Here is a 27,270-nt window from a genome sequence, read left to right on the forward strand (position 1 = left end):
AATACCGTGGGTACTGTAGCCTATGATTTCTTACTATGTTTGACTTTTCAGTTAGGTAATATACAGTCTCTGTTTTCTATTTAAAACACATAGAAGACAAACACGGATACAAAGTTTGTGTTGTGCAATAAAAGTATACGATACTGAAAGTTGTTGGATCTGGCTAATCCCGACTGCAGCCACGCTTGGGGTCGGAGGGAACCTTAAAGCTCCCCTGTCTCTCTAAATTGGAGAGATATGGATCTCTTGCCGTCTTTCTAAATTGGAGAGATATGAATTTGATGGGTGGATGGCACAGTGGATAAGAAACTGGTTGGATGGTCACAGAGTAGGGGCCAATGGCTCAAAGTCCAGATGGAGATCCATGACTAGTGGTGTCCCTCAGGGGTCCATACTGGGGCCGGTGCTGTTTAATATCTTCATCAATGATACTGACAGTGAGATTGAGGGCACCCTCATCAAGTTTGCAGATGACACCAAAGCTGAGTGGTGCAGTTACCACACTGGAAGGATGAGATGTCATCCAGAGGGACCTGGACAGGCTGGAGAAGTGAGGCTGTGAGAACCTCATGAGGTTCAACAAGGCCAAGTACAAGGTCCTACACCTTGGGGCAATCCCTGTTTTCAGTACACGATGGGGGAGATGTGATTGAGGGCAGGCTGCAGAGAAGGGCTTGACGTGCTGGTCGATGAGAAGCTTGACATGAGCCAGCAATGTGCACTCGCAGCCCAGAAGGCAAACTGTGTCCTGGGCTGCATCAAAAGAAGAGTAGCCAGCAGGGTGAGGGAGGGGATTCTGCCCCTCTGTTCCTCTCTTGTGAGACCTCAGCTGGAGGATTGTGTCCAGCTCTGGAATCCTCAACGTAAGAAGGAGATGGAGCTATTGGAACAGGTCCAGAGGAGGCTACAAGGATGATCAGAGGGCTGGAGCACCTCCTGTATGAGGACAGGCTGAGAGAGTTGGGCTTGTTCAGCCTGGAGAAGAGAAGGCTTCAAGGAGATCTTATAGTGACCTTCCACTACCTGAAGGGGCTACAAGAAAGCTGGGGAGGGACTGTTCATAAAGGCTTGTGGTGATAGGACGAGGGGGGAATGGGTATAAACTTGAGGGGGCAGATTTAGACTAGACATAAGGAAGAATGTCTTCACCATGAGAGGAGTGAGACAATGGAATAGGTTGTGGCTGCCCTGTTTCTTCCTGGAGGGGTTCAAGGCCAGGTTGGATGGGGCGTGGAGCCCCTGGTCCAGTGGGAGGCGTCCCTGCCCATGACAGGGATGGAACTGGATGGGCTTTAAGATCCCTTCCAACCCAACCCATTCTAGGATTCCATGACCCAGCTGCCATCAGGCCCCGCCTCAGGCCCCGCCCCCTCCTGGAGGCGGCTCCTCTTAGACACCGGCCCGTTAGGCCCCGCCCCCTCCTCCGGCCCCGCCCCCCATGTCCTCCCGCCCTGCAGCCCGTGCCTCGCGCCCTTCCGGCGAGCTCCCTCGCCCCGCCCCGGAAGTGACGTCACGGCCGTCAGCCGCCGCCGCCAGCTGAGGAGGCCGGGGCGCCGGGAGCGGAGCGGAGCGGGCCCCCCGCCCGGGGCAGCCGGTGAGCGCGCCCGGGCCTGGCGTGTTCCCCGCTCCCCCGTCCCTCCCCTCCCTCTGCTATTCGCCCCTTTCCCCTCTTCCCCCCCCTTCTTGTCGTCCCCCCCTTCTTGTCGTCCCCCCCCGTCTTGTCGTCCCCCCCCGTCTTGTCGTCCCCCCCCCGTCTTGTCGTCCCCCCCCGTCTTGTCGTCCCCCCCTTCTTGTCGTCCCCCCCCGTCTTGTCGTCCCCCCCCGTCTTGTCGTCCCCCCCCGTCTTGTCGTCCCCCCCCCGTCTTGTCGTCCCCCCCCCGTCTTGTCGTCCCCCCCCCGTCTTGTCGTCCCCCCCCCGTCTTGTCGTCCCCCCCCCGTCTTGTCGTCCCCCCCCGTCTTGTCGTCCCCCTCCCATTCTTGTCGCCCCCTCCCATTCTTGTCGCCCCCTCCCATTCTTGTCGCCCCCTCCCATTCTTGTCGCCCCCTCCCATTCTTGTCGCCCCCTCCCATTCTTGTCGCCCCCCCCATTCTTGTCGCCCCCCCCCCATTCTTGTCGCCCCCCCCCATTCTTGTCGCCCCCCCCCATTCTTGTCGCCCCCCCCCATTCTTGTCGTCCCCCCCATTCTTGTCGTCCCCCCCATTCTTGTCGTCCCCCCCCATTCTTGTCGTCCCCCCCCATTCTTTCCCCCCCTTCCTTCCTGCCCCGTTCTCTTTCCCCACTCTTTCCCCTTTTCCAGCGGGTCCAGCCCACCGGGATGCGGACTCAACAAACCTGTTTCTTCCATATGCAGTTCCGGAAATGAAGTTGCTCGTATAAGCTATATTCTTATTATTGTTTAATTCCATGTGTGCATTCCAGTAGTTAATCGGGGCGAAGGTGTCACTGGTAACTTTGCAAATCTGCCCCCTCAACCTGTTTCCCTGCTAAATTCTTTGTGGATCCGTGTGGTTTTTGACTCTTCTGAGTGTTTCTGAGTGTTCCTGCTTGCACAGCTTCTTGCAATAAGGCTGGGGATTCAAGTCCTTTAAACTGAAACCAAAAGACGTTTGAAGTGTATTTAAGTGTTTGTCGCTGTGTGAGCCCTATGTGCAGTGTTCAAGTCATTCCCTGAAGCAGGGAGTGGCTGCCTTTTCAGGGAGGGTGTGAGGTAGTGCCAGATGAACGATGCACTCCAAGTAAAAGAAACCCTCCAAGGGAGTGGTTTGGGACTGAAATCCAGCCGGGCCGGGCTGCCTTGCTCTGTGGAGGGGACGCTGTCGCTTGTGTGATGGGCACTGGGGCAGCGGAGAGGGTGGCACGGCAAAATTCAAACTGTCACAGTGCTGGGAATCAGCAGCACTGCACAGGTTTGGAAAAAGGGAGGCTTTGTGGGGACTGTGATTGAAATCCATGATTGACACGACTCGCCATACTTTCTTGCTGTGCCGTCATGAAACTTTGTTCAGAAGAGTGCCTTGTGCTGCCAGGTCCTTGTGCGGGTGCTCTGGGATGATGCTCTGGGATGTGTCGGGAGTTTTCTGGTGACCTGGGATTCATTTGCTGCTATTGATGAATCGGCATAGCAGGATGCAGTGTTTCCCAGGAACAGTTCTTTACCCAGGAGTCAGACAGGTTGGCTTCTGGGTGTGATTCCACAGGAGTTGTGCAGGGGGAAGGATTAGGAAGGGAATTGGAACTCGATAGAATGCTGGCAAAAAAACCCCAAAACAAGACACTATAGTAGAGAAGAACAAGGATATAAAGGCGATTAGCCCACTTCATGAGATCTCTTTGCACAACAAGCCATGATTATAAGCTTGGACATAGCCTGTGTTTTTTAAAAATGTTGAATTTGCGGTGTTATCTAATCTGGAACAGTCTTGGCTCCCTCCTTCCCCTCCTGGAGTTTCCTATTAAATCCCCAGTTATGCTTGCTTATTTTTGGTTTGGGTTGGAAGGGACCTCAAAGCCCATCCAGTCCCACCCCTGCCATGGGCAGAGACACCTCCAACTGGATCAGGGGCTCCAAGCCCCATCCAACCTGGCCTTGAACCCCTCCAGGGATGGGGCAGCCACCCCTGCTCTGGGCAACCTGGGCCAGGGCCTCCCCACCCTCACAGCAAAACATTTCTTCCTAAGATCTCATCTCAATCTTCCCTCTTTCTCCTTAAGAAGGATGATGGACTACTTGTGTCTGAAAACAAGACCTAAAAATTGTGCTTTGAACTCCTGTCAGTAATAAGTGAGATACAAAGTGCTTAAGATGTCTGTAAATTTTTCTCTGAGGTTCTAGGAAATTTAGTTTCACTCTGTACCCAGTTGAACGTGGTTGGGAAGTTGGCAAAGAACACAGTGCTTGTCAAAGCCAACCATAGCTGTTTCTGGGGAGATTTTAGAAGTTTTAGCTAATTGCATTCTTCATGTTCTTGCTTGAATTCCCAGTCAAACAGTACAAAGCAGTTTTCAGATGGCTCTTGTGATTTCACTTAAAAGTGCGGTTACGAGTCACATGTAGATGGTGAGATAACAGACTTGCAGTTCATGGGTGCGACTGCTCCTCCCTGAGCGTTCATCTTCTCCTTGAGCATTGATCACCACGGGCTGTAATTAAGAACTTGATGTGGACAAGCAAAACCGTAGCTAAAGGTTTGTACTGATGTGGGAGGGGGAAGAAGTGAACTGTGAGTTCCTCAGGCAGGCGTTGGAGCCTCATGCCCAGCAGGTTTGGGGGGTTTTTCAGTAGCAGTTGCAATTTCCCCTTCCCAATTACAGCACCAGGCAGTGTGGTTACTTTCAGATGGCTGAGCAACGACTGCTTCTTTCCCCACGACCGTTTGTTAGCGATCCGTGCTGCTTATTCTAGGAAACAACTGCTATCAGCAAAATGTCTTACTTGCAAGAAAGATTCACGTTGCAAAGACTTGTAGGATCTGTTCCACAAAGATAGTGACCCTCTTTCTTTCCTAAGTTGGAAGCTGTCTCATGGCTTTCCTATTTTCTGTTCATGAGTCTCTTGGAGCGTATCACCCCACCCTTTCCTTTTGAGAAACTTAACTCATCTCTAATTACCTTCCTGCTAATTACATGCCTGAATGTTTAGAGTGTTTACACATGAATCATGATTATTGCAACACATGGCTCTTCATAAGTTTGTGGCATTTGGGGCAGTGGGTGCTCTCTGGAATATAAGAAGGTTATTTTAAGGATGTGTTTGCATAGGCAAAATTCATTGTCGTTAGACACCTTAACCCCATCCCATCCGACCACCGCCTTGGTTTTGATGCACTTTCTCGGGTGCTTTGTACATTTGTTTTCAGTAACTGAAGTTGCATAAAGTTTTGGGTGGGACTTGCTGCTCTTTTGATCTGATGTGAGATCTGGTGTATGATTCATGCACCAGTAAAATGTAAACCAGCAACCGCTACAGCAAGACTCGTGTGTTTGGAGACTTCCCCAGCTTTTCTTTTCCTGCTCCAAAATTCCATGTCTGGGGATGGCCACTAATGATCACTTGCAATGCGTGATGCTGCAGAAGATATTGGGAGCGTTCTTTGGAGCACTGTGGTATTGTTTTAACGAGAAAAATTAATGCAAGTTGTTCATTGAGTGCTATGAAGACTTAAACTTGAAGAGCCAAATCACATTCGCTTCACTGCAGTGAAAAGGCTGGTGTGGGTTGTTGGGGTAAGAGTGGTGGCTGCCCCATCCCTGGAGGGGTTCAAGGCCAGGTTGGATGGGGCTTGGAGCCCCTGATGCAGTGGGAGGTGTCCCTGCCCATGGCAGGGGGTGGGGCTCGATGGGTTTTGAGGTCCCTTCCAACCCAAACCATTCCACAGTTGTAAGGCTGAGCCAGTCTTCCTGGAGGGCAAAGGCAGTTTTGTCCCTTTGGATCAGCCTGCCTGCTTCTGGTCTGTTATGTGAAGCCTTTTCCTGGCTTTAGATGTGGTCAATGAAATTTGGTGCCGATATTGAAGCTCATGTACAGAACAGTCTTGCAAAGGCAGTCTGGTCATTTTCAGTGTTAGCATTAGAGTTCTGTAGAAGATATTTTTCATAACTTGTAATAATTATGAATTGATTTGCAATTACCTCAATATGGATTGACTGAATGAAACTCCCTCCTGCTTGACTTTGGTATGTGAGCTTTTTCAACCACTTCTTTCAATTGAGTCACCTTCCCTGAAGGTGTTTAAGGGACTGGTGGACGAGGTAGTAAGGGGCATGGTTTAGTGATTGATAGCAGTGGTTGGACTCAATGATCCGGTGGGTCTCTTCCAGCCTGGTTATTCTGTGATTCAATGATGGCCTAATCAATCCAGGACTAATAAATAGTTGATGAAGTTGATATTGTGTTGCTGCGGCAGTGATGCAACCTGCGTCGACAGTGATGGTGTCTCCCAACTTGGTCCTGGGAGGGGAGGTAGCTCCAGGTAAGAAAGGAACAGAAAAAAACAGGCCAGTGGTTTCTGAACTCGTGATAAATCCATACCAGTTCTAAACCTATTTCACGCATAGTGCCTGTCCTGGAGCCAAAGCTGAGTCTGCAGTGTTTGAAAACCCTGATGTGTTGTGAAAGTTATCTGAGGTTTGTTGCTGAAAAGGCTGTGTTGCGCATCTGTGGTCTCTTTCATGCGTGTGTTGAATCAGCCCGTAGGGACAGATCCTGTTTTGTTGAAAGGAGCCCCTTTCTTGTACCACATGAAAGCCAAGAACGTGCTTGCTCTTTGCCATGACTGTGATACCTCCTTCAGTGAGCTTACTGTGAATTTTTTCAGCTGTTTTGTAGTCTGGTCTGTGTGAAAATTAGAATATCGTGCTCTGCTGCTGTCAAGAGCTTTGAGACTGATAAGAAAGGTAGCAGTATGTCATAGTATCATAGGAAAGTTTGGGTTGGAAGGGACCTCAGAGCCCATTGAGTTCCAAACCCCCACCAGATGGAGTTGCTCCAAGCCCTATCCAACCTGGCCTTGAACACCTTTAGGGATGAGGAAACCATGACTCCTCTGGGCAACCTGGGCCAGGGCCTCATCATGAAGAGTGAAATGAAACTCCTTGAACACCAGAGTATAGGTTTTATTAAGCACCCACATTCAGTGAACACTGCTGCACTTCAGGTCAATGGGAAACATTTCTTAAAACCCTCTTTTGTCTTCTCTCCCCTCACCCTCCCGCCTGACCTTCAGGCTTTGGTTCTCCATCTTTGATAACAAAACACGTTTTTGGTGTCTTAATTCTTTTTGTGTTTTCTTCTGTAAATCTTCAGAGAAGGATTGCAGGGTGTGACTTGGGGAAAGTGATGTGGCTGTTGCCAGCAATACTTTGCAGAAAGGTTGGTTTTCTGGTTTTGGCTCGGACGTCTGTCTGTGGCTGTGGTAACTGAAACCACTGCTGTTTGCGCTTATGTTTGCAGCTGCAGCTTTGACAGCCACCGAGGAGCTGTGGGGCAGACAGCTGGTCTGTCCCTCTGAAACAAATTATGTGCGTTTCCATTTTCTGCAGTCAGAGCTATGGTTTATTGATGTTCTTCTTGAAACACTTGCAAGCTTGATGGGAAAAATCTAGGAGTGTGAGCAGGGGATGAACTCTGGCACCACACTTGTTGAAAAGTATTTGCCCTGAGTAAACGGGTGCTCAAAATCATTGAGTCATAGAATGTCCTGAGTTGGAAGGGACCCACAAGGACCATCGAGTCCAGCTCCTGTCCCTGCACAGGACACCCCAACATTCACACCGTGGGGCTGAGGCCTTGGCCAAACGCTTCTGGAATATTGTCAGCCTTGGTGCCGTGACTGCTTCCCTGGGAGCTGTTCCAGGGCTCCACCACCCTCTGGGGGAAGAACCTTCTCCTCAGGTCCACCCTAACCCTCCCCTGGCACAGCTCCCTGCCATTCCCTCGGCTTCTGTCCTCGGTCCCCAGAGAGAAGAGCTCAGCGCCTGCTCCTCCTCCCCGTGTGAGGAAGCAGGGTACAACAAGAAAAGTGTGTAGATAGGAAAATGTATTCAAGAGCTTCAGAATGAATTGCATTAAAGCAAGGAAAAAGCTAAATTTGAATTAAACCACAGTGGTGGATTTTTTTTCACATGCTTAATGTCATAACGAAACTAAATATTTTAAGACACTTACGAAGAAGCTACAGAAGGAGATCTGAGCTGTGATTAGAGACATTTGATGCGCAGCCCTTCACGTGTATCTAACGTAACATGTATCAGATGCCTCACTTACCAATGGTGCACGAGTAATCGTTGCTCTGGGTGACAATACAGTTTGGAAAAAATTAAGCTTGACTCCTGGAACAGCATGAAAAGACAGAGCCAGGGGCATCTGGTGCTGTGGCTCGGAGTTAGCGTGCTGTCGGGCCATGTGGGTACCAGCCTGGGGATGCTCGTGGCAGTAAGACAAGAAGCTCTTTGGTGCCCGTGCAGTCCAGTCGTCTGTTAGCTGTGGTACGGATAACACTGGCTGCCAGCAATGGGACAGCTTCCCATGTTGTAATTGTCTGGAATAAATCCACTTATGCAGGCATGATATAACAGCAGGGATGCTCTAAGGAACCACGTAGGGTGTTTGAAGACCATGATCAGGGGTTGGTTGTTTCCATTTTGACATTGCAGAGGAAAATGGGAGGGGAAGAGCTCTAACTTAGGATTTTATCAATCAATAACTAAGTCTAAGAGCCTGTTCTCTGTTAAACTTCTCAAAGGGTTGATGCTCATTAACACTATCATTAAGCTTCAGGGAGGTCCTGTACTGGTACAGAAACGTTTAAAAGAAAAATTCCATGTCAAGGCATTCGTGAGGAACAATGTAAGAAAACATCCTTCCAGCTTTCCTGGGCTGTACTCACAGCAGAACTATTTGAAGCACTTGCAGAGCAAAGCAGTGTATGAGTATACTTTAAATTACAAACGTTTGCGTCTGGGAGGGAGACACGGTGCTTCCTGAAGTTGTTGAAGCGTTTTAATTGGGAAACAGGAGATGCATCATAAAACAGCTATTTGGTGCAGTTTGCCTCTCCAAATTGTACTGGTGGATTTGGGTTGTGCTCTTCTGGAACTTTATTGTCCTTCTTGATTAGACGATGAGTTTTGTTTTGGTTTTTTTTTTGATATGTAGGTTTGTTACCTTGCTTTACCGTTGTTTCCTGGCTTCTCAGTGCTCAGGCACATGGAAGTTGTTCAGTCACCTGCCTCTGACTCCAGAAAAAAACACATTTGTCCTTGCTTCTGGGTTATGTTACTCAGAACTTTGAACAGGTCATGCATTCAGAGCAGGAATGAAAGCAAGAGGTCTGACCATGCAAAATAAGAGGCGTGACTGTGCAAATACCTTGAGTAGTTGATCTTTGAATAAAGAGTGAAAGACCTTTAGCTGGAGAGGGAAAGGGAGGAAAGAAAGGAACAGAAAGCATTTTGGACACAGAACAATTCCAACAAAACAGTTTAGGAATGAAAGATCATACATAGTGAGTTAGTTGTGGAAAGTTGACTTGAGAAGGGGTTTTCATATTCAGTTTATTAAAACTTGTTGAGCTGTTCTGTTCATTAAAATGTAAATGCTGGGCTGCAAAACAACAGCTGTGAAACTTTCCTGTGATGACCATCTTGAAGGGAAGGAGAAAGCCTCTGCTTTGCACGCAGCATGTGATTTCTTCATATTGATTCTGGGTGACCTCTTTTGTCCCTGGATATGGAACTGATGTAACTGCAATCAAAAGCACTTGCAGGGGAGGAAAGAGAACAGCTTGCTTTCTAGTGGCTTGGCTCTGCAGCTCTTGACAAACCTCACCAGAAAGAATGCCAATTATAAAAGGATCTTGCTGCTCCGAGACCTGCCTCGCTTACTTCAGGGAAAGCCGCTGGACTCTGACACTAAGCAGAACCTTATTTTTAGTTCTTATGTACACTCAGGGCTAGCAGGATGCCGGAGGTGATTGCAGCACTGGTGTGTGGTTAAAGCTCTGTGGATACGGAAAGCTGATGGTGGTGTGGTTGTATAGAGAGTGGAAGTGCACAACAGGCATGGAAAGCCAGGTGTTGATGTAGAATTGAAGCAACGGGATGTATTTTATTCTGCTCCTTTAATTTTCCAAAAATCAGAGCATCCAAAGTACTGTGCGTTTAAAATCAACAAACACCTGAATTCATTAAATTGGTCTCTGAGTGGAATTGCAAAGCTGTTGTAACTTGCTCTGCTGTAGAGGGTGATAGCGTTAGGGATGTGATTTTCCTTGGGGAACCGAGATCAGTGTAGATTTTCTCTGAAGTTTGTTATGAAGATCGCAGAATCACAGAATGGTTTGGGTTGGAAGGAACCTCAAAGCCCACCCAGTTCCAGCCCCTGCCATGGGCAGGGACACCTCCCACTGGATCAGGGGCTCCAAGCCCCATCCAACGTGACCTCAAACACCTTCAGGGATGGGGCAGCCACCACTGCTCTGGGCAGCATGTGCAGTGCATCCCCACCCTCATCATGAGGAATTTTTTCCTAATGACTAATCAAAATCTTCCCCCCTTCCAATTTAAAGCCATTCTCCCTTGTCCTATCGCTCCAGGCTTTTGGAAGAAGCCCCTCTCCAGCTTTACTGGAGCCTCTTTTAGTGCTGGAAACTGCTCTAAGGTCTCCCCACAGCCTTCTCTTCTTCAGGCTGAACAACCCCAACTCTCTCAGCCTGGCCTCAGAGCAGAGGTGCTCCAGCCCTTGGATCATCTCTGTGGCTTCCTCTGGACCCATTCCAACGGCTCCATGTCACTCTGGAATCTGGGGATTCCAGAACTGAACAAAGGACTTGAGGTGGGGGTGTCAGGAGAGCAGAGTAGAGGGGGAGAATCCTCTCCCTTGCCCTGCTGGCCACACTTCTCTGTGTGCAGCCCAGCGTCTTTATAGCTCCCTGTAATTTAAGTGAAAACATTTGGGCTGATGAGCTTTACCATTAATGGCAGCACAGCCAGTTTCATGCATGGTGTTTTTTTCTAACACAGGCATCTGCTATAGGAGCCTCTGATCAAAGTGCAGCTGCAGCTTCTGCTTTTAGGAAGCAGTCTCTAAACTGGATCAGGAGCAACTGAAGAGTTTGAAACTTTTTCCTTCCCCATTTGTTTCAGAACTGATGATGAAGGGCATGTGGGGTGCTCTGAGCATGGGCTGTGTTTCCAAATACTGCCACCATGCAATTTCCGTTACGGGCTGTGTGGGCGACAAACGTCTGATTTTTGATGTCTGATCTGCCAGATAGAGTCCCGATCAGCAGACCTGTGTGACATTGTAGTCAACATAAAGACTTTCATTGAGGAACCAGAAAATTATGACAGTAAAGAAACCAAAAGACGTTTATGTGAAAGCAATGTACCTGTTTTCCATTGTTAATTTGTCTGTGTGGCAATGAAGTAAAGCGCTTTCAAATATTAAAAATCTAGTTGGATTTTTTCATTTTGCTTTGCAGAACTCACTGATGGGTGTAAACTGTCAGACATTGCTGTGGGAAAGAAAAGAGAGTGTTCAGTGTGTAAATGGGGAAAGGTGTCTCTGTCAATTATGCCGTCCGGAGACTGATTCCCTTAATCTGCAGGTGTCTACAATGAAAGTATTTTTGGATTATTTTTAGAAACTCATTGCCTCTTTCAAAGAGAGAAAAGGTCATTGAATCATAGAATGGTTTGCCCATCCAGTCCCACCCCTGCCATGGGCAGGGACACCTCCCACTGGATGAGGGGCTCCAAGCCCCATCCAACCTGACCTTGAACCCCTCCAGGGATGGGGCAGCCACCACTGCTCTGGGCAGCCTGGGCCAGGGCCTCCCCATCCTCACAGCAAAACATTTCTCCCCGAGATCTCACCTCAATCTCCCTGATTTCAGCTCAAAACCATTGCCCTCTTCCTGTCCCTGCCCTCCCTGATCCAGAGCTCCTCCCCAGCTCTCTTGGAGCCCCTTTCAGCTCTGGAAGCTGCTTTAAGGTCTCCCCACAGCCTTCTCTTCTGCAGGCTGAAGAGCCCTAACTCTCTCAGCCTGTCCGTATACAGGAGGTTCTCCAGCCCTCACATCATCTCCATGGCCTCCTCTGGCCTCACTCCAACACTTCCATGTCCTTATGTTGAGGACTCCAGAACTGAACACAGGGCTCCAGGTGGGTCTTACGGAGCGGAGCAGAGGGGCAGAATCCCCTCCCTCCCTGCTGGTCCCTCTGCTTTGGATGCAGCCCAGGACACGGTTGGTTTCGAGGCTGCGAGCACACATTGCTGGCTTATATTGTGCTTCTCTTCTACCAGCACCCCAAGTCCTCTGGTGTTAGTGTAAGGAGCCTTAATACTTACAGAGATGAGATGGAATATTTAATTTGTTCCCCCCTCAGAGGAGATGACGTGTTTCCCGTTACTTTACTTAAGATAACTTGTTTAGATCTATGGGAAATGTTAAACCTTATCAGTCTTTTCAAATGTTTGATCTTATATAATTCAGTGTGGAGAAAAAAAAAAGCTGTTACCTCCTCCTGTTGAAAGCTGCTTCGGTACTGACAGCCTCACATCTGTTTCGGTGTCCCAGGGATGAGTCTGGGGCTCATCTGAGCTCTGAGACTGCCAGTGCCACAACTACCAGGAGGGAGTGACTTTTGTAGGGCAGAAACATGAGCAACTAGAGATCCACATTCCTCAGACACAGGAATTTAGGCATCATTATGTATCTCGGGGCAAAATATGGTTGTTCTGGCAATTACTGACGTTCTTTTAATTTAAGAAGATCGCTTTTTATCTAGGTTTCCACACACTGCATCTCAGTGTGCTCCGTTCTTGTTATGTGATCTTAAGAAACGTGCTGGAGAGGAGGGTATGCAAACTGCAGGGCACAATTGGTGTCAAACTCCTCTGGTTTTCCTGTTACAGGAAGGAAGCCCCTGGGATGCCTTTGGTTATGAATGTGAGAGCAAGAAATGGAACTGCCAGGATATTCACTCAGCTTGTACAAAACACTCGCTGCTGAGGATTGCAGGAGGAAAAAGGGGCTGGATTTGGTGACCAAGACCTGCTTCCCAGTGCCATGCTGTTATATTTCTAGTGTCTGCATATGTCAATATTGCTATCCAAATGTCAATATTTTAATATGCGGACCTTCAACTTGCTAATGCAGGTGATCCTGAGCTGCTTTTTTCCTAAAATTATTTGAGCATTTAGAATTAGAACAATGTAGTTAAAAAGCCTTTAGGAGCAAGCTGACACGTGGGTTGGTTTCTGTCAAGGAAGAAAACAAAGGGGAGGACCGGGTTGTTGGACGACAGGCACAGTGGTGGTGTTGGCATGAGAATAAATCTGTTGCAGTCAACGTGTGTAAATTCTGTAGAACTGTGCTGTGTGTAGATGCCCAGGTTGACTCTGAAGTCACTTGAGTACTGGAGGAACTGGAGACACATCTCATCTGCGTTAATGTGCCCTGCTATGTTAGCTGTGATACTTCACTGCTCTGTGAAGGCATGTTCTTTGAGGCCAAAGGTCGTAGAATAATAGAACAGTTTGAGTTGGAAGGGACCTTAAAGACCATCTAGATGTGTTGCCTAAAGTCCCACCGGTGTGACTCTTGGCAGAGGTTGTCTCAGCCTGAATACGAACGTTTTTACATTTTGTCTCTTGCTCAGTTTGCTTCTCTTTGGTGATGACTGTAACCTTCTGTATTTGTTTTTCCCTCCCTTGCAACAATGTGCTGCTGAGATCAGAGTCTTATGCCCTTTTCCCACAAGGGGACGGAGCTGCGCGACTGGTACTGCTCGTCTGCCTTCCAGCCCAGCTGTCAGTGCTGTTTGCAGGTCAAACTGTGCAAACACGTGCTAATGCTGCAGTTGGCTGTCTGCTGTGTGGTTGTGTAACTGTGCCCTTCCTCCTGTTCCCTTTCGTTCTGTTGCTATGGAACTATTAAATAATTAAAACAGGTGACTTCTTTTGAAAAGGCGAGCTTTCAAAAGGAATTATTTCTAGCAGGCTGTTCTCATGGTTCTGTCTTTAACCATTTTCTCTTTAAACAGGGAGAAAATGAACCTGAAATCTGAACGCAGAGGAATCCACGTTGATCAGTCGGAGCTACTGTGCAAGAAGGGATGTGGTTACTATGGCAATCCTGCTTGGCAAGGATTTTGCTCCAAGTGCTGGAGAGAGGAATACCATAAGGCCAGGCAGAAACAGATCCAGGAGGATTGGGAGTTGGCAGAGCGGTAAAGAGCCTTCTTTATTCCTTCATCCTTTACAGCAGAGTGACTTCTCTAAATACTATTCCTGCCTTCTCTTTTCTAGTCCTATTTGCTCTGGCTCAGTTGCATCATAAGTTCTCAAATTTGACCTTTCCAGCAGGAATTAAAGTCTTCCTTTTGATGCAAAGATGAATATTTATGATATTCTAATTTAAGAGTTTTCTGTCAAAGTCTGTGAAGTAACAAAAGTAAACACCCCCCCCAACTTCTCAACAAACACTTTGACCTAATTTGCATGCTGAAATCTGTAATTCTAAAGAGCAGTTAGAGTGGTGAAAGTAAAAATTTTGAATAAAATACCTCTGCCTCTGGAGACTGCCTTTATTGTCTTGAATGTGGCCAGCACGATGGTTTTACATTTTAACTACACAATCTTTGGTCTGGAATTGTTCTTTGAAACTGCAAAGTTAAGCCCAAAAGCATCCAAGCCTTAGTAATTTCGTTAATTTTTCTAAGCATGTCAGTTTTTCCTCTGCCATAAAGTTGGCTTAAACAGTTAATAAATGCTTCAGGATTATTCCAGAAGATAGTTATGCTGTCAGGCTTATAAAGTCTGCATACAATAAAACAGAGCATTTGAGGAATTCTAACTGTTCAGTGGGGAGATGCTAAAGGACCGGATAAGCTGTGATTGTTTGACAGGCTTGACAGCATGGATAAGACACAATCGAAGAGATTATAAAGGCCAAACTGTCTATAGCCCCTCCTGAGCTTGATGGATGTTTAAAGAAAGTTGTTCAACCTTTTAGCATCTTGAAGATCAATAGAATTTAACCCATTTTATTCCTCCTGCATAAGAAGAAAAGGAGGCATTGAGGAATGTTTGCCTTCCCTCCTTCTTTTTACTTGTAGATTAAAAGATGGGCTTGGTCTTTGCAACACACCTACTGGTGTTGCAGTGAAGTGCTTCGCCTCATTCATTCAAGCAAGCATATATGCAAATTATGACAATAATCTATTTCCCAGACTATTTCTGAGGTTGTGACAGGGTATTTCACTTCCTCCGCTGCAAGCCATGGGTTTTGTCTTCAGTAACATGGCAAAGGACTGTCTGTGGTCAAAGGGGGTGAAGCTTGGAACAGGACGCGGAGAGGAAAGCAACTGAATCAATTGGAAGTGCTCCCACAGTCTTCCCCCTCCACTTTACCTTTGTAGAATTCAGGACTGCAACATAAAAGGACAGTGACCGTGACTGTACTTCAGTCTCCTTCCTTTTGACCTTGCTGTTTAATCCTGCCTGGCCATCTTCAGCTTTCCTTCACTTTCACCACTGCGACATGGAAAGAGTGGATGTGATGTGGTGAAGGGAGATGTGGTGGGAAGCTAGAAATGAAGAGAGGCATAGAGGAGAATTAGCATGGCAAATGAGTCATTATTCATTACGCAGGAAATTAGCTTATTTTTCTAGTTTTAAGCAATGAAATTATACTTGTATTTTTCTTAATTCCAGGCTCCAACGTGAGGAGGAAGAAGCGTATGCCAGCAGCCAGAGCACCCAAGGGGCACAGTCACTGACCTTTTCAAAGTTTGAAGAAAAGAAAACCAATGAGAAAACACGGAAGGTCACTACTGTGAAGAAGTTCTTCACTGCTTCTTCCAGAACGGGAGCTAAGAAGGGTAATTGCTGTACAACATGTTAAGTTAAAAAGTACTTTTGATAGATGTGTTGTACTAAAAGGCAGTGAAATGCTCTGTGACTTGACTTTAAAAAGCTGGATGAATGATGCTTCTGGAGAGCAATATAGCAAATTTTACTGAAAACACAGGAAAACATTAGCTTTTGGGTGAAGCTAAGCAATCCTTTCAGTAGCACAGTGCACTTCTAAACCCGTGGCTGTGTCTGTGTTAATTGTACAGGAGTTCTTCCACTAAAGTTATCTCAAACAGACTGGTCTACCTAAGTGTAGTAGAAGTGTTGATTTCACATGGCAGCATCACCTGATACTTTCACATCAACAGCTTTAACAGGAAAACTGAAATTAAAGGCAGGGTGCCTTTAAATGAAAATGAATATGCATAAACACTACAAGCTTCCTTTCACACGTGGGTTGTGAATACCGAGTTTGTGGTTGGCTCAATGTTTATTCTACAGTATGTGTGACAAGTAAGAATGATTAATGGCACTGATGGCTTTGCATAGCAATAGCTGACATGGGCAAAAATGGAAAATGCTAGACCGTGGAGGAGGCATTCCAGAAGAGGCAGCACCATGAATGTCTCCAAGCATTATAGACGATGCATTTCCTTAATGAGAAATTTAAATGTGTCTGAATTTCATCTTAGAGTTGGTGTTGGTGCATGGGGAGCAGCTGGCTAAGTGAGGCACTCAGCTATGTATTAAAAACTTATTTTACGTTCGTTTGTCTTATTTTCCATATTTTTTTTTTATCCCCTTCACCTTCTCTCCTGACGTGCTTCTGCTCTTGGTGTCTCGCTTGCTTTTGCATTTATTTCAGCGGCTCAAGAGAAAATCGTTAAGCAAGGACAGCTTGGGAGGGAGCGCAATGCTGATAACATTCTCAGGGATTTGAAGGAGATTTTTACTCCCTCCTGGGAACTGGCTTCCCCTACTGAAGGTAATGAGGTACAGCCTGCCTGAGCGAGCTGTCTGCTCAATTTTAGTGAGCTTACTTCTTAGTTGGGCTTTGCAAAATGCGAACTAGGGTTGTGCCAGTTCTAACATGTGCTGTGGAATATGAAGATGACAAAAAAGAAGCAAGTCTAGCATCCTGAGGTGAACTTGAACCTCTAAACTAATTCATTGCCTTTTGGTAGGGAGCGTATAGGATAAACTGCAGCTTTGAGCTCTGCCTTAGCATGACAGCTGAAGGGCTCTGCAGCTTCCAAAAAATAAGGATTTTGTAAGAAGTAGCTGAACCTTGTGCTGCTTCATCTTTTTATCAAAAAGTAATTGCAGGGAACCATTACAAATCTGATTCTGAGTTGAAACTACTTCAGTGTCATAGGTCACACTCTGAGAACTCGTGTGTTCTCATAACATCTCTGGATGTTTGTTACAAGGATCAAAAACAATTTCTAATCAAGAGAAGTTGTACTGGTTTCATTCAAGCCAAAAGGATGCCAAAACCCTTGATGCAGAGAGCTTCAGGACATTGTCCTAAGGTAGTTGTTTGCAATTCTGCCGTGTTCTTCTGACCAAAGAAATTTGAAGAGGTACCATTTGTTATTTACACTTCTACGAAGAAGGTGAGTGCGTGTGTGGAAGAGCACATGACAACACTTTTTAAATGCTCTTTGCTTGGCCTCAGATCCATGACCATGGCACAACCATAGTGAATCACTGGAGTGTTGATGTTCTGCTGTGGCAATTAGCATTTCATAGAATACCTTGAGAAACATTTTAATATTAATAATGCTTATTCATTGTAAAGGTGACCCTTTCTTAACTCTTCCCATACTCTTTATCTTCTTTTCAGTCCATGTCCTCTGCTAGATTCTCTTTAACTTGTTCCGATGGAATTTATTCTCTTAATCAACTTCTTTTTAGTTAGACTTAATTCTTTTAGAATACATGACAAAGCTAAAAATACTTTGTTGCTGTAAGTACATTTGTTCCTGCAGTCCTTAATAACCAGGGCGTATTATACAGATTCATTTCTCTTAAATCAGGACTTCAACGCAGAGATTAACAAACTTACAGCATTTCTGAGTGACTGCGTGTCACTTGGTGGAACTCATTAAAGACAGCTCAGTCGAACATTCCTTTTTGTGCTATGCCTACATTAACATTGATCTGCTTCAGCTGACTACATATCTCTAGTAACTAAAAAATAATCCATTTTAAAGTCATGACTGAAAAAATCATATTCCTTAAAGTCAGAGAGCAGAATGAGGTTCATTATTCTTTTAATACGGTGAAATCAGTGTTGAAATGAGCAAATAAACCTTCAGCTGTTCTTTGAAATGAAGTGAGTATTTGTGGAAAAGATATCTTCTAATTCTACCCTTTCAAAGGGGGACCTGCTTTGTTTATTACTTCAAAACTGTGCTCTCTTCTTACTGGTTATGTCATATTAAATGTGACCAGTTTAGATCAACAGGCAGTAATAGTTGCTGTTCTGCTGGAATCCTGTGCAGGCATTCCCGTTTGAATCTTAGGTATAAAGAAGGCTGGGGGAAATCCTCTCTGGAAAAAGTGTTCCTGTCTAACAGAAAAGAGACTGATTGGCACTTTCTGTCTCAGTTACTGCAGTAACTATTTGTAAAATAATGTAAATAAGTGTAAATATTTGCAAAATATTTTCCATTCCTATCACTTAACTACCAGAAATGTTCTAATGGTACCTGACCAGGGTTGGCCAGGGATGGTTCTGCTGCAGCGCGGAGGCCCTCATGAGTCTTTGGTCCACAGTTATTAGTCACTGGATCATACAGCTTTGAATTTCCTATAGTGATGATTCAGTGATTCTATGATCTCTTTAAAAGCAAATAACAACAAACAGAAAACAACCTCTGATAATCTACCTCATGTTCAAATGAAACATCCCAATTTAAATATCCTCATCCCATTCATTTGCTTTGATTTTGGAGTTCTGCATGTGTGCTGCTTGAGACAAGGATTGTTTTGTTGTGCATGTTAAGTGTTTTCAGATTGGAAGCTGTGTTTGTATCATGTTGATCATGGATATTTTCATGTTTTCTGTCTCTCTGCTGCTTGCTTTTCATCATGTTCATTTACATCATCTCTATTCAATCCTTCATTTGAACAGTGTTGGCTGGCAAGTTGAAAGGTGGGTGACCTAAACATGGGTAGTGAAGGTATCGAATCGGTAGAATTAACATGCAACGTGTACCTTGGAAAATCCAATGTGTTTCTGTGGAAAAGCCCTGTGGTTGCAGCTGTATAAACTTGCATCCGGTGCTGTGTGCAGTTTGTGTTCCTACCTCCTTCTTGAGTGCCAAGCAAACTCTTCCTGGAATAGATGTCGTGCTTCTGCTCTTGCTGAAACACAAATGGCCAAATTCACATTTACCCTGTGGGTGTGATTCTGTGTATCTGCTGCCCGGCCAAAGAACGGCGGCTGCATCCCCTCCAACCTCCTGCTCCCCTCCCTTGTCTTGTGCTGCTGCTCCTGTGCCCTGGTAGGAAACCAGTTTGGGGAGCTGGTGCAGCTTAAAAATAGCCCCATGAGAAGCACTGATCTCTCACTGCTCCGAGCAGTGTGAACCAGGGGAATCCGCACTTGTGTTGGTGCAAGCAAAGGAGCAGGAATGTACAGGTGACGGAGAAGGGAAAAGGGACCACTCCGTTATCTTAAACTGCTGCAGAATCCCATCTGGAAGCCTTGACCTTGTTTAGAGATACCTTATCTGGGGATGAAAACTTAAGAAACTGCAAAACAACCCCATGCTACAGTGATCTGCTAATATAAAAAGGCCATTAGTGTACATGGGGATGTGGCTATAAATGTTTCACTTCAGTGGAATACTCAGTTTTCTGGAGTTCTGTTTAATAAATATCCAGCATTTCACTGGTGAAGCTTGAGAAATAAATGCTTATTCGCCTGCACGGTTGGGAGAAAAACAACCTGAAATTTTAATACATGTTAAACACTTCCTGAATTCATCCATCAGTGTGAAAGAGGTAACCTGATGTGCACAACTTTTCCCAGCAGAGATCCAAGAAGCCAAGGCTCCCAGCCCTTCTATAAACAGGCAGGCTAGCATCGAGACAGATCGAGTGTCCAAGGAGTTCATAGAATTTCTCAAGACATATCATAAATCTGGACAAGATATCTATAAGCAATGTAAACTCTTTTTGGACACGATGAATCATAAAAGGGTAAGTTTTGCATGCATTTTATATAAGGAAAATGGGGAAATAGGGAGAAATGGAGAAAATGCTGCTGCTTTTCCAGAAGTTTGGATATATGTGTTGAATACAGGAGCCTGCAGCTGAAACACTTTGTCAAATGAAGATCTAGTACCGGTCTTAAACTCTGAATTTTTGGTAGGGGATATGACCAAAGAAACCTTCTGACCCCAGTATCTCAGGTATCTTTAGAGAACCTCCCTTTGCGTCCTGAATAAATCAGTTCTGAAAAATCAAATGTCTGCTGAACAAAACAATTTTCTAGATAAATATGACTTGTGGAAATTAAAACCTCTTTGTGTAATGTCTTGTAGATATAGTAAGTCTACGACGTTACAGTATCAATCCCCCTTTGGGGAGGAGGAACTTGACTGAACCTTGATTTAATGCAGAATAATGGTTGCATCTTCATTCTCCATATAAAAAATTTAATGTTCCTGAAATATTAATGTGCCTGCAGTGCCACCTACAGTTGGAATGAGTCTGGAGTCGACTGGAAATTAAAGGGAGTTTTGCTGGATTCTTGCACACCCTTCACTTTGAACAACTTGGAGTTTTTTTCTTTTTGAATTGATTCACTCTTAGCATGGGGTTTGTGGAAATATTACAATTATTGGGTTTAAACATTGAAGGCCCTCTCTCATTGCTTGTTTCCTTGATAGTTTGTGCCAGTCAAAAAGAAATCTTTCTCAAAATATAAAATTCACTGCTACACAGAAACCAGCCCTAAAATGCAGCCCTGGCATCAGAGCTGGGGCTTTGTGTTCAGGGGAGCTGACCTGGGTTTTTGCCTTGGAGAATACAGAGACTAAGTTTGCTCTCCATTTTTTTAATGTATAGTTTAATGCCGCTATTTAATGTTGAGAACCGACTTGATTGGTAAAATTAATTTTAGCCCTTCGGCCCCCATTTTGCTGTTCAGTAGCTCAGTCAATGCTCAAAAGCCAGTGTTGTTTTTCCATTCTGAATGTGTTTTCTAGTAACTTTATCACTAGAAGTGTTTACTATAGAGATATTCTTAGGGTTTTTTTGTACACTGTATATAACTTCTGAAAAGCTCTAGACACAAAATTGGGAGAAGGGTTAATAAGCTCTGTTATTTTGTCACTGTTCCTCAGGGATGCACCTGGAGGACATGGTGTTGCACCTGTCTAATTCCATTGCTCATATACATCTGTTCTGCAAACAAACCTAAGTCTTTCAGATGTTAAAGAGCCAAAATGTCTCTGTTTCTCATATTTTTCAATATAGTTTAGCCAATATAAACACCACTGAGGATATGTTTGCATTCTCAGACTGTTACTGCAGCCGGACGCTTTCCTTAATCAAAACCAAAACACTGGAGGTGTTGCTGCCTTTTCTTCTGCGCACGCACACTGAATCAGTTTTCTATTGCAGGACTTAAGTATTGAGGAGCAGTCAGAGTGTGCCCAGGACTTCTACCAAAACGTAGCAGAGAAGCTACAGACACGTTGGAAAGGTATCATGTTGCTCTTCCTCATGTCTTACTGGTGAAAAAGTAAAAACTTGAGGATAAAGCCTCTTGTATTTGCAAGTAAAAATCATAGAATCATAGAATAACCAGGTTGGAAGAGACCCACCGGATCATTGAGTCCAACCATTCCTATCAAACACTAAACCATGTCCCTCAGCACCTCGTCCACCCGTGCCTTAAACCCCTCCAGAGAAGGGGACTCAACCCCCTCCCTGGGCAGCCTGTTCCAGTGCCAAATGACCCTTTCTGTGAAGAAATGAAGCACTCCTATCCAGGTTTAGGAAAGGTTTTCACAAATTCTAGTGCCATAGTTAGAACTATTCCTGCAGCCCTTCTGTAAAGCTTTGCAGTCTAAACTATTGATTTTTACAGGGTTTTCTTAAACTCTCAATTAAACGTGGTTCTATGGTTTTCATTTCCTGTTTTAAATACAGTACTGTTTGTTCAAAACTGAGGTTGGATGTGGAGCCCCAACCCAGTTAACAGGCTGCAAGCCCTGTCGTGTGTTGTAATGCACAGGAAGCCAATGAGAGGGACTTTTGCTGTTGTGAACTGCTTTTATGTGCCTAGTGTGCAAGTGGCATGGCTTAAATATACACAAGGACATTTTTAACCATAAATAGGAACAGAGGACTTGAGAGATCTTGCTGGATTTATTCTCAGAGACTGAATTTTTGAGAAATAGTCTTGTAAGCTCCAAACAGCTGAACCCAATTTGTGTGTTGGATGTGCTAAAGGAATGTGTTCCGTTGTGAACCTGTGCACGTGCTTTGGCATGTTGCTGCGGCGTTCTCACCATTAGATTTTTACTTCTGCTATAGAGAGTAAAAATACTCTAAGCATGTCTTTTCTTTAACTCCAATTGGCTCAAGACAGTAGTACTGATTCAGTAATAGTAGGACCGAACTCTATTAAAACTTCCAAGCACTGTGGGATACTTTATTTACTCAGTCGGGGCGGGATTTGTGCCTTTCAGTGTCCCCTGAAAAAGTTGAGAAGGCAATGGATCAGATTGAAAAATATATCATGACTCGACAGTATAAATATGTCTTTTGCCCTGAAACAACTGATGATGAGAAGAAAGATCTTGCTGTCCAGAAGAGAATCAGGTGAGTCTGAAAGAGAAATATTTGAGAAGTCCACAGTCCTGTGAATGAGCTCAGAATCAAGCATGTTAAAAATCTGCTGTAGATACAAAAATCACAGAATCACCAGGTTGGAAAAAGACCCCCAGGATATCGAGTCCAACCATAATGGCAATTTTTTTAACGAGAAACAGTTAAACCCGTTTATTCAAGAAACAGAAGGAATGAATCCTAGAATCATACAATGGGTTGGGTTGGAAGGGGCCTTAACGCCCATCCAATTCCAACCCCTGCCATGGGCAGGAACACTAATAATGAAATATAATAATGAAATAATGGAACTACTCTGCTATGAAAATGAATTTATGTGCTTTTGTTAGATTATAGCAGAAAAAGAAAAATATTTGTTCTGAAAATAAATGACTTCAGTGGAATAAACCAGCTTGTAACTGGCCTAGTGCCTCCTTTACACAAAGCACTCCTTGTCCGTTGAATTCAAGCACCAGCTGGTTTCAAACACCTGAATGTTACTGGCACTGAAGGGTTTAACCTTTTTTCTTGTCACAGGGCTTTGCATTGGGTAACTCCACAAATGCTGTGTGTTCCTGTCAATGAGGAAATCCCTGAAGTCTCAGATATGGTTGTAAAAGCAATTACAGGTTTGTGAATGTTGAAGTTTATAGCTTTACATTTCAGATCTCGTGTTCATAGAGATGATTTTCTGCCATCAGTAGAAGGGGGGACCAATACGGTTTTAATGATTTGAGACGTTTTTATCTTACAGATATTATCGAAATGGATTCAAAGCGTGTCCCTCGTGATAAGCTAGCATGCATCACCAAGTGCAGCAAGCATATATTTAATGCTATTAAAATCACAAAAAATGAACCAGCTTCTGCTGACGACTTTCTTCCAACACTTATATACATTGTTTTGAAGGGAAACCCACCCCGCCTGCAGTCTAACATCCAGTATATAACACGCTTCTGTAATCCGAGCAGGTTAATGACGGGGGAAGATGGCTACTATTTCACCAATCTGGTAAGCGCAGGAATAGTGATGGTGTTTTGTACAATATCATCTTTTATTTGGGTGTAGGAGTTTCCAGTAGAGGCAAACACAGCATAACACAGAAGGAAAATTAAAACTGCCTTTCAAATCGTGGTTGAAGTTACTTAGAGTACAGCAAGCTCCTTTGCTGTATATCTTTTCCTTCTCTGTTTTCCAAACCAGGCAATGCTTTGCTTTCTTTATAGTATTAATCTCTTTATTTGAACAGTCTGATGCTAAAATTTGGGTATCGATTGTTCTGTGAGGAGATCAGTACTTCCTGAAATCTTGAGTTTAAACTGTGCAGATATTGCGGATGCAAAGTTCTCTGTTTAAGCCCATGAGAGTTTTATCTCGTGAAGGGACCGCGGAACTTGGCCATTGATGTGTGGAGGTAAACAGGTCTTCTAAAGTATTTAATGGTGTGCTTGTTTTTATCAGAAGGAATTACAATTATGAACTTGGCTTCTTCGCATTTAACCATAAAGCAATTCTCCAGGGAAAATACATAAATGAATGAAATACCCGGAGCATTAAAATTTCCTTTCAGCAGAAGAGCATCCACAAGATAAGATGAGCATTTGACGTTCCTTCCTTCAGAAAATGGATAAAGGGCATAACAGATCTCTGCCGATCAGATTATTAAGTATTAATATAATGCTCTTGTCTAGCTGTCATGTTCTTCCTGGTCTCTCACCTCCAAAATGCAGTGGCCCTGTGCTCTGGAATGTGCATTATCCAGTGAGTCCGTTCTGTTCTGCTGAAGTGGCGTCCACCTGTATCATTCTCTGAGTCTTTAACTCGGGAGAGAGGCATGCAAACAGTTTGATCTAGTTAGCGTCTGCGAAAGCTCTTTAGGAGCAATCTGTTGAGGCATTAAATAAAATGATCAGTTACTGATCTAACAGCAGGAGAGAAAATAAAAACCGCTTACATTGCTGTGTAGTGTGCAGCAATACTCACTCTCTGTTTCGTTTGTAGTGCTGTGCTGTGGCCTTCATTGAAAAACTGGACGCCCAGTCGTTAAATCTAAGCCAAGAAGATTTTGATCGCTTTATGACTGGTCAAACATCCCCAAAGAAGCAAGAATCTGAGAATTTTTCACCTGACGTTTGCCTGGGTGTAAAGCAAATGTATAAAAACTTAGACCTCCTATCTCAGTTGAATGAGAGACAGGAAAGAATCGTCAATGAAGCCAAGAAGCTTGAGAAAGACCTAATAGATTGGACTGATGGAATTACAAAGGAAGTCCAAGATATTGTTGAGAAATATCCATTAGAAATAAAGCCAAAAAATCAAGCCTTAGCAGCTATTGACTCTGAAAATGTGGAGAATGACAAGCTGCCCCCTCCACTGCAGCCTCAGGTCTATGCAGGATAATGGTCAGTGTTAGCTTCAAAAAGCGTCTTTGTCCTCACTGTCTGCTGCTTGGGAAGGGAAGTTAAGGCTAAAAATCAGATGAGCTTAAATGAATCAATTTTTAAAGGTACATTTTTGGTTAAGTGTAACGAATTGTATTTATTTTAGTCGAGTAGGTTTCTATTAGGCTTTTGTGGGTTTTTGAACTGAATTTACATTTTCTACACAAACTGGTGTAATTTTTAAGCAACACTAGGTCTATTGACATCTTTCCTGAAAGCTTCCGTCTAGGCATGCACTTACTTGTTTTTAATAATCAGTTTAACTGCAAGAATTTGAGTTCTAGCAGAAATTCAAAAGCTACTGTTGTTAGTCTGAATTTATCCTGTAGCTGTAAAGATTGAAATATATTGTAATATATGTAAAATTGTAAATAGATTTAAAATCTAATGTCTCAGCTGTGCATGTATAAGTGAAAATGATATCCAAGTGTTCATTTTGGCACGTTTCAGTTAAATCGTATTGCAGTATAAAGGTAAGTAAACCGTCAGTGTTGCGGTAAGCTAGATGGTCTGAATTACAGACAGAGGATATTGTTATGATTTGAAAACTTGACACGCATCTTGTAATCTGCTCTGTAAAAACAAGAAGCGCTATTTAAAATATGACATTTCTTCCTGCAAGCGTTCTCTCTGCTTTTCTGCTTTGTCAGTCCACCTGCTGGCCTTCATCGGGGCACAGAAGTGCTGATGTTACTGCCGTTGAGACAAGCTTCAGAAAGGAAGGAAATATTCTTATTAAAAATAGCATAATGTGGCACAAAAGGGGGGCGGGGAGGGAGTGGTGCAAGAGTTTCACCAGCAGTGGTTTTTCTTTTTCTGGCATCACTGAGTAGTTTCCATCGGCAGGCAAGGTCTTGGTTGCTTTTTTTTGACAATCCTGGTAGATAAAATAAGTTCATGTAAGTAGAGGCTGCTTTTTAGAAGAAGCACAAGCAATTGCTCTGAGCAGAAAAGTGCACTTTCTTTTATGAAAAATCAGTCTTTGGGTCTGTAGTGACCCCTCTTAAGCAACGGCAGGTACCTTGCTCTACAGTATTGAACATCAAGGTAAATAGGGCTTTATGTTACTAGCAGTTTTAATCGATGTATTTCAAGTTAAGAATAGCTCATCCTACAAAAAGTAACCTCTCACAATGTAACTTTTTTATGCCAACAAAACATTTTATGTATCATTTTAAATATCTTCCAGTTAATCCAGTCTGCCATGACTTGTTTGTGTACCTGGGATATTGAACATCCAGCTACTTGGCTTGAACTGCTCTTAAGCAGTGTTAAATTCTTACCATCAAGGGGGAAGTACCTACCTCTTTATTCTGTTCCACTGCTTTAAAAACACTGCTCTCATAAATTGCACTGCAATAATTTCAGACCACAACTGTGATTCATCCCTTTTTTTCCAGTGTATTTAGCCTTATGAACTATGCATACCTAGAGAGAACTAGGTGCCCAGAACTCCATTGCTGAGGTGACTGGTGAGCTCATCAGATTATAAGAAATAAGATTATTCATGTATCCACATATCACTGCACCCACATTGCTTAGGATCTGACCAGTCTTTATTTTCTTTACAAACACTGGGTGCTAATTCTGCTATCCAGGTACACAGGTTTTCTGGGGGAGGGGGAGCAAACATTTAGCTGTTGTGTAAATTGCCATGTTTAAATAAAAGTCTGTTCATTATTCTCTTGTTAATGAGTTCCTAAATGTCTATCCCTGGCTTTTGTTATGCTGTTAATGATTAGTGTGAATCTACTTGTACATTCCCTGTGTTTGGGAGACACAGTTCCTGGTCATTCAACTGCCAAGATAGGAAACAATGGTTTCCTCTGAGCAGAAAGATCATGGTAGTGATTAAGTGCTTAAAACCAACTCATTGGTGCCTTTGTAACTGCAGTCTCTTATTCATATGCTATCTTGTCATCCAGCCACTAAAGCAGTAGGGTTTTCCCTGCAAACAAATCCTCCAGAGATTTGGAATCCCTGTAGTGCAGGTGGGATGGATCCAGCAGGGAAGGAGGGGATTCTGCCCCTCTGCTCTGCTCTGGTGAGACCCACCTGGAGCCCAGAGTTCAGTTCTGGAGCCCTCAGCGCAGGGAGGACATGGAGCTGTTGGAGCGAGTCCAGAGGAGGCCACAGAGATGATCCGAGGGCTGGAGAACCTGCTGTATGAGGCCAGGCTGAGAGAGTTGGGTTGTTCAGCCTGGAGAAGGCTGTGGGGAGACCTTAGAGCAGCTTCCAGTGCTGAAAGGGGCTCCAGGAAAGCTGGGGAGGGGCTCTGGATCAGGGAGGGCAGGGATAAGGGAAACAGTTTTGAGCTGAGGGAGGGAAGACTGAGATGACGTCTTGGGAAGAAATGTTTTGCTGTGAGGGTGGGGAGGCCCTGGCCCAGGTTGCCCAGAGCAGTGGTGGCTGCCCCATCCCTGGAGGGGTTCAAGGCCAGGTTGGATGGGGCTTGGAGACCCTGATCCAGTGGGAGGTGTCCCTGCCCATGGCAGGGGTGGAACTGGATGGGCTTTGAGGTCCTGAACCATTCTAAGATTTATGCTCTGAAAGTTAGCAAGTGGCAGTGGTTCACCCCAGCCATGGGTGGCCTGGGTAGTGACAACACCGGGGCTGCT

General features: G+C 44.6%; 1 protein-coding gene across 4 annotated transcripts; it reads left to right on the plus strand.

The window, feature by feature from the left end:
* The first annotated feature begins 1,514 nt into the window (after positions 1-1,514).
* Positions 1,515-26,332, plus strand: RABGEF1 (RAB guanine nucleotide exchange factor 1). Of its 4 annotated transcripts, none has more exons than XM_069873966.1 (11): positions 1,515-1,594; positions 13,547-13,732; positions 15,219-15,385; positions 16,225-16,344; positions 18,499-18,519; positions 19,405-19,571; positions 21,000-21,081; positions 22,073-22,205; positions 22,749-22,840; positions 22,966-23,222; positions 24,213-26,332. In XM_069873966.1, the coding sequence occupies exons 2-11, from the start codon at positions 13,554-13,556 to the stop codon at positions 24,609-24,611; spliced, it is 1,617 nt and encodes a 538-aa protein (XP_069730067.1). In that variant the 5' UTR covers positions 1,515-1,594; positions 13,547-13,553; the 3' UTR covers positions 24,612-26,332. The 4 variants fall into 4 exon arrangements, with proteins under 4 accessions (XP_069730067.1, XP_069730066.1, XP_069730068.1 ...); XM_069873965.1 differs by lacking the exon at positions 1,515-1,594 and adding an exon at positions 2,716-2,736; XM_069873967.1 differs by lacking the exons at positions 1,515-1,594; positions 18,499-18,519 and adding an exon at positions 2,716-2,736.
* Positions 26,333-27,270: the final 938 nt, after the last annotated feature.

Source organism: Phaenicophaeus curvirostris, chromosome 21, assembly GCF_032191515.1.
Source record: "Phaenicophaeus curvirostris isolate KB17595 chromosome 21, BPBGC_Pcur_1.0, whole genome shotgun sequence".
NCBI lineage: Eukaryota > Metazoa > Chordata > Aves > Cuculiformes > Cuculidae > Phaenicophaeus > Phaenicophaeus curvirostris.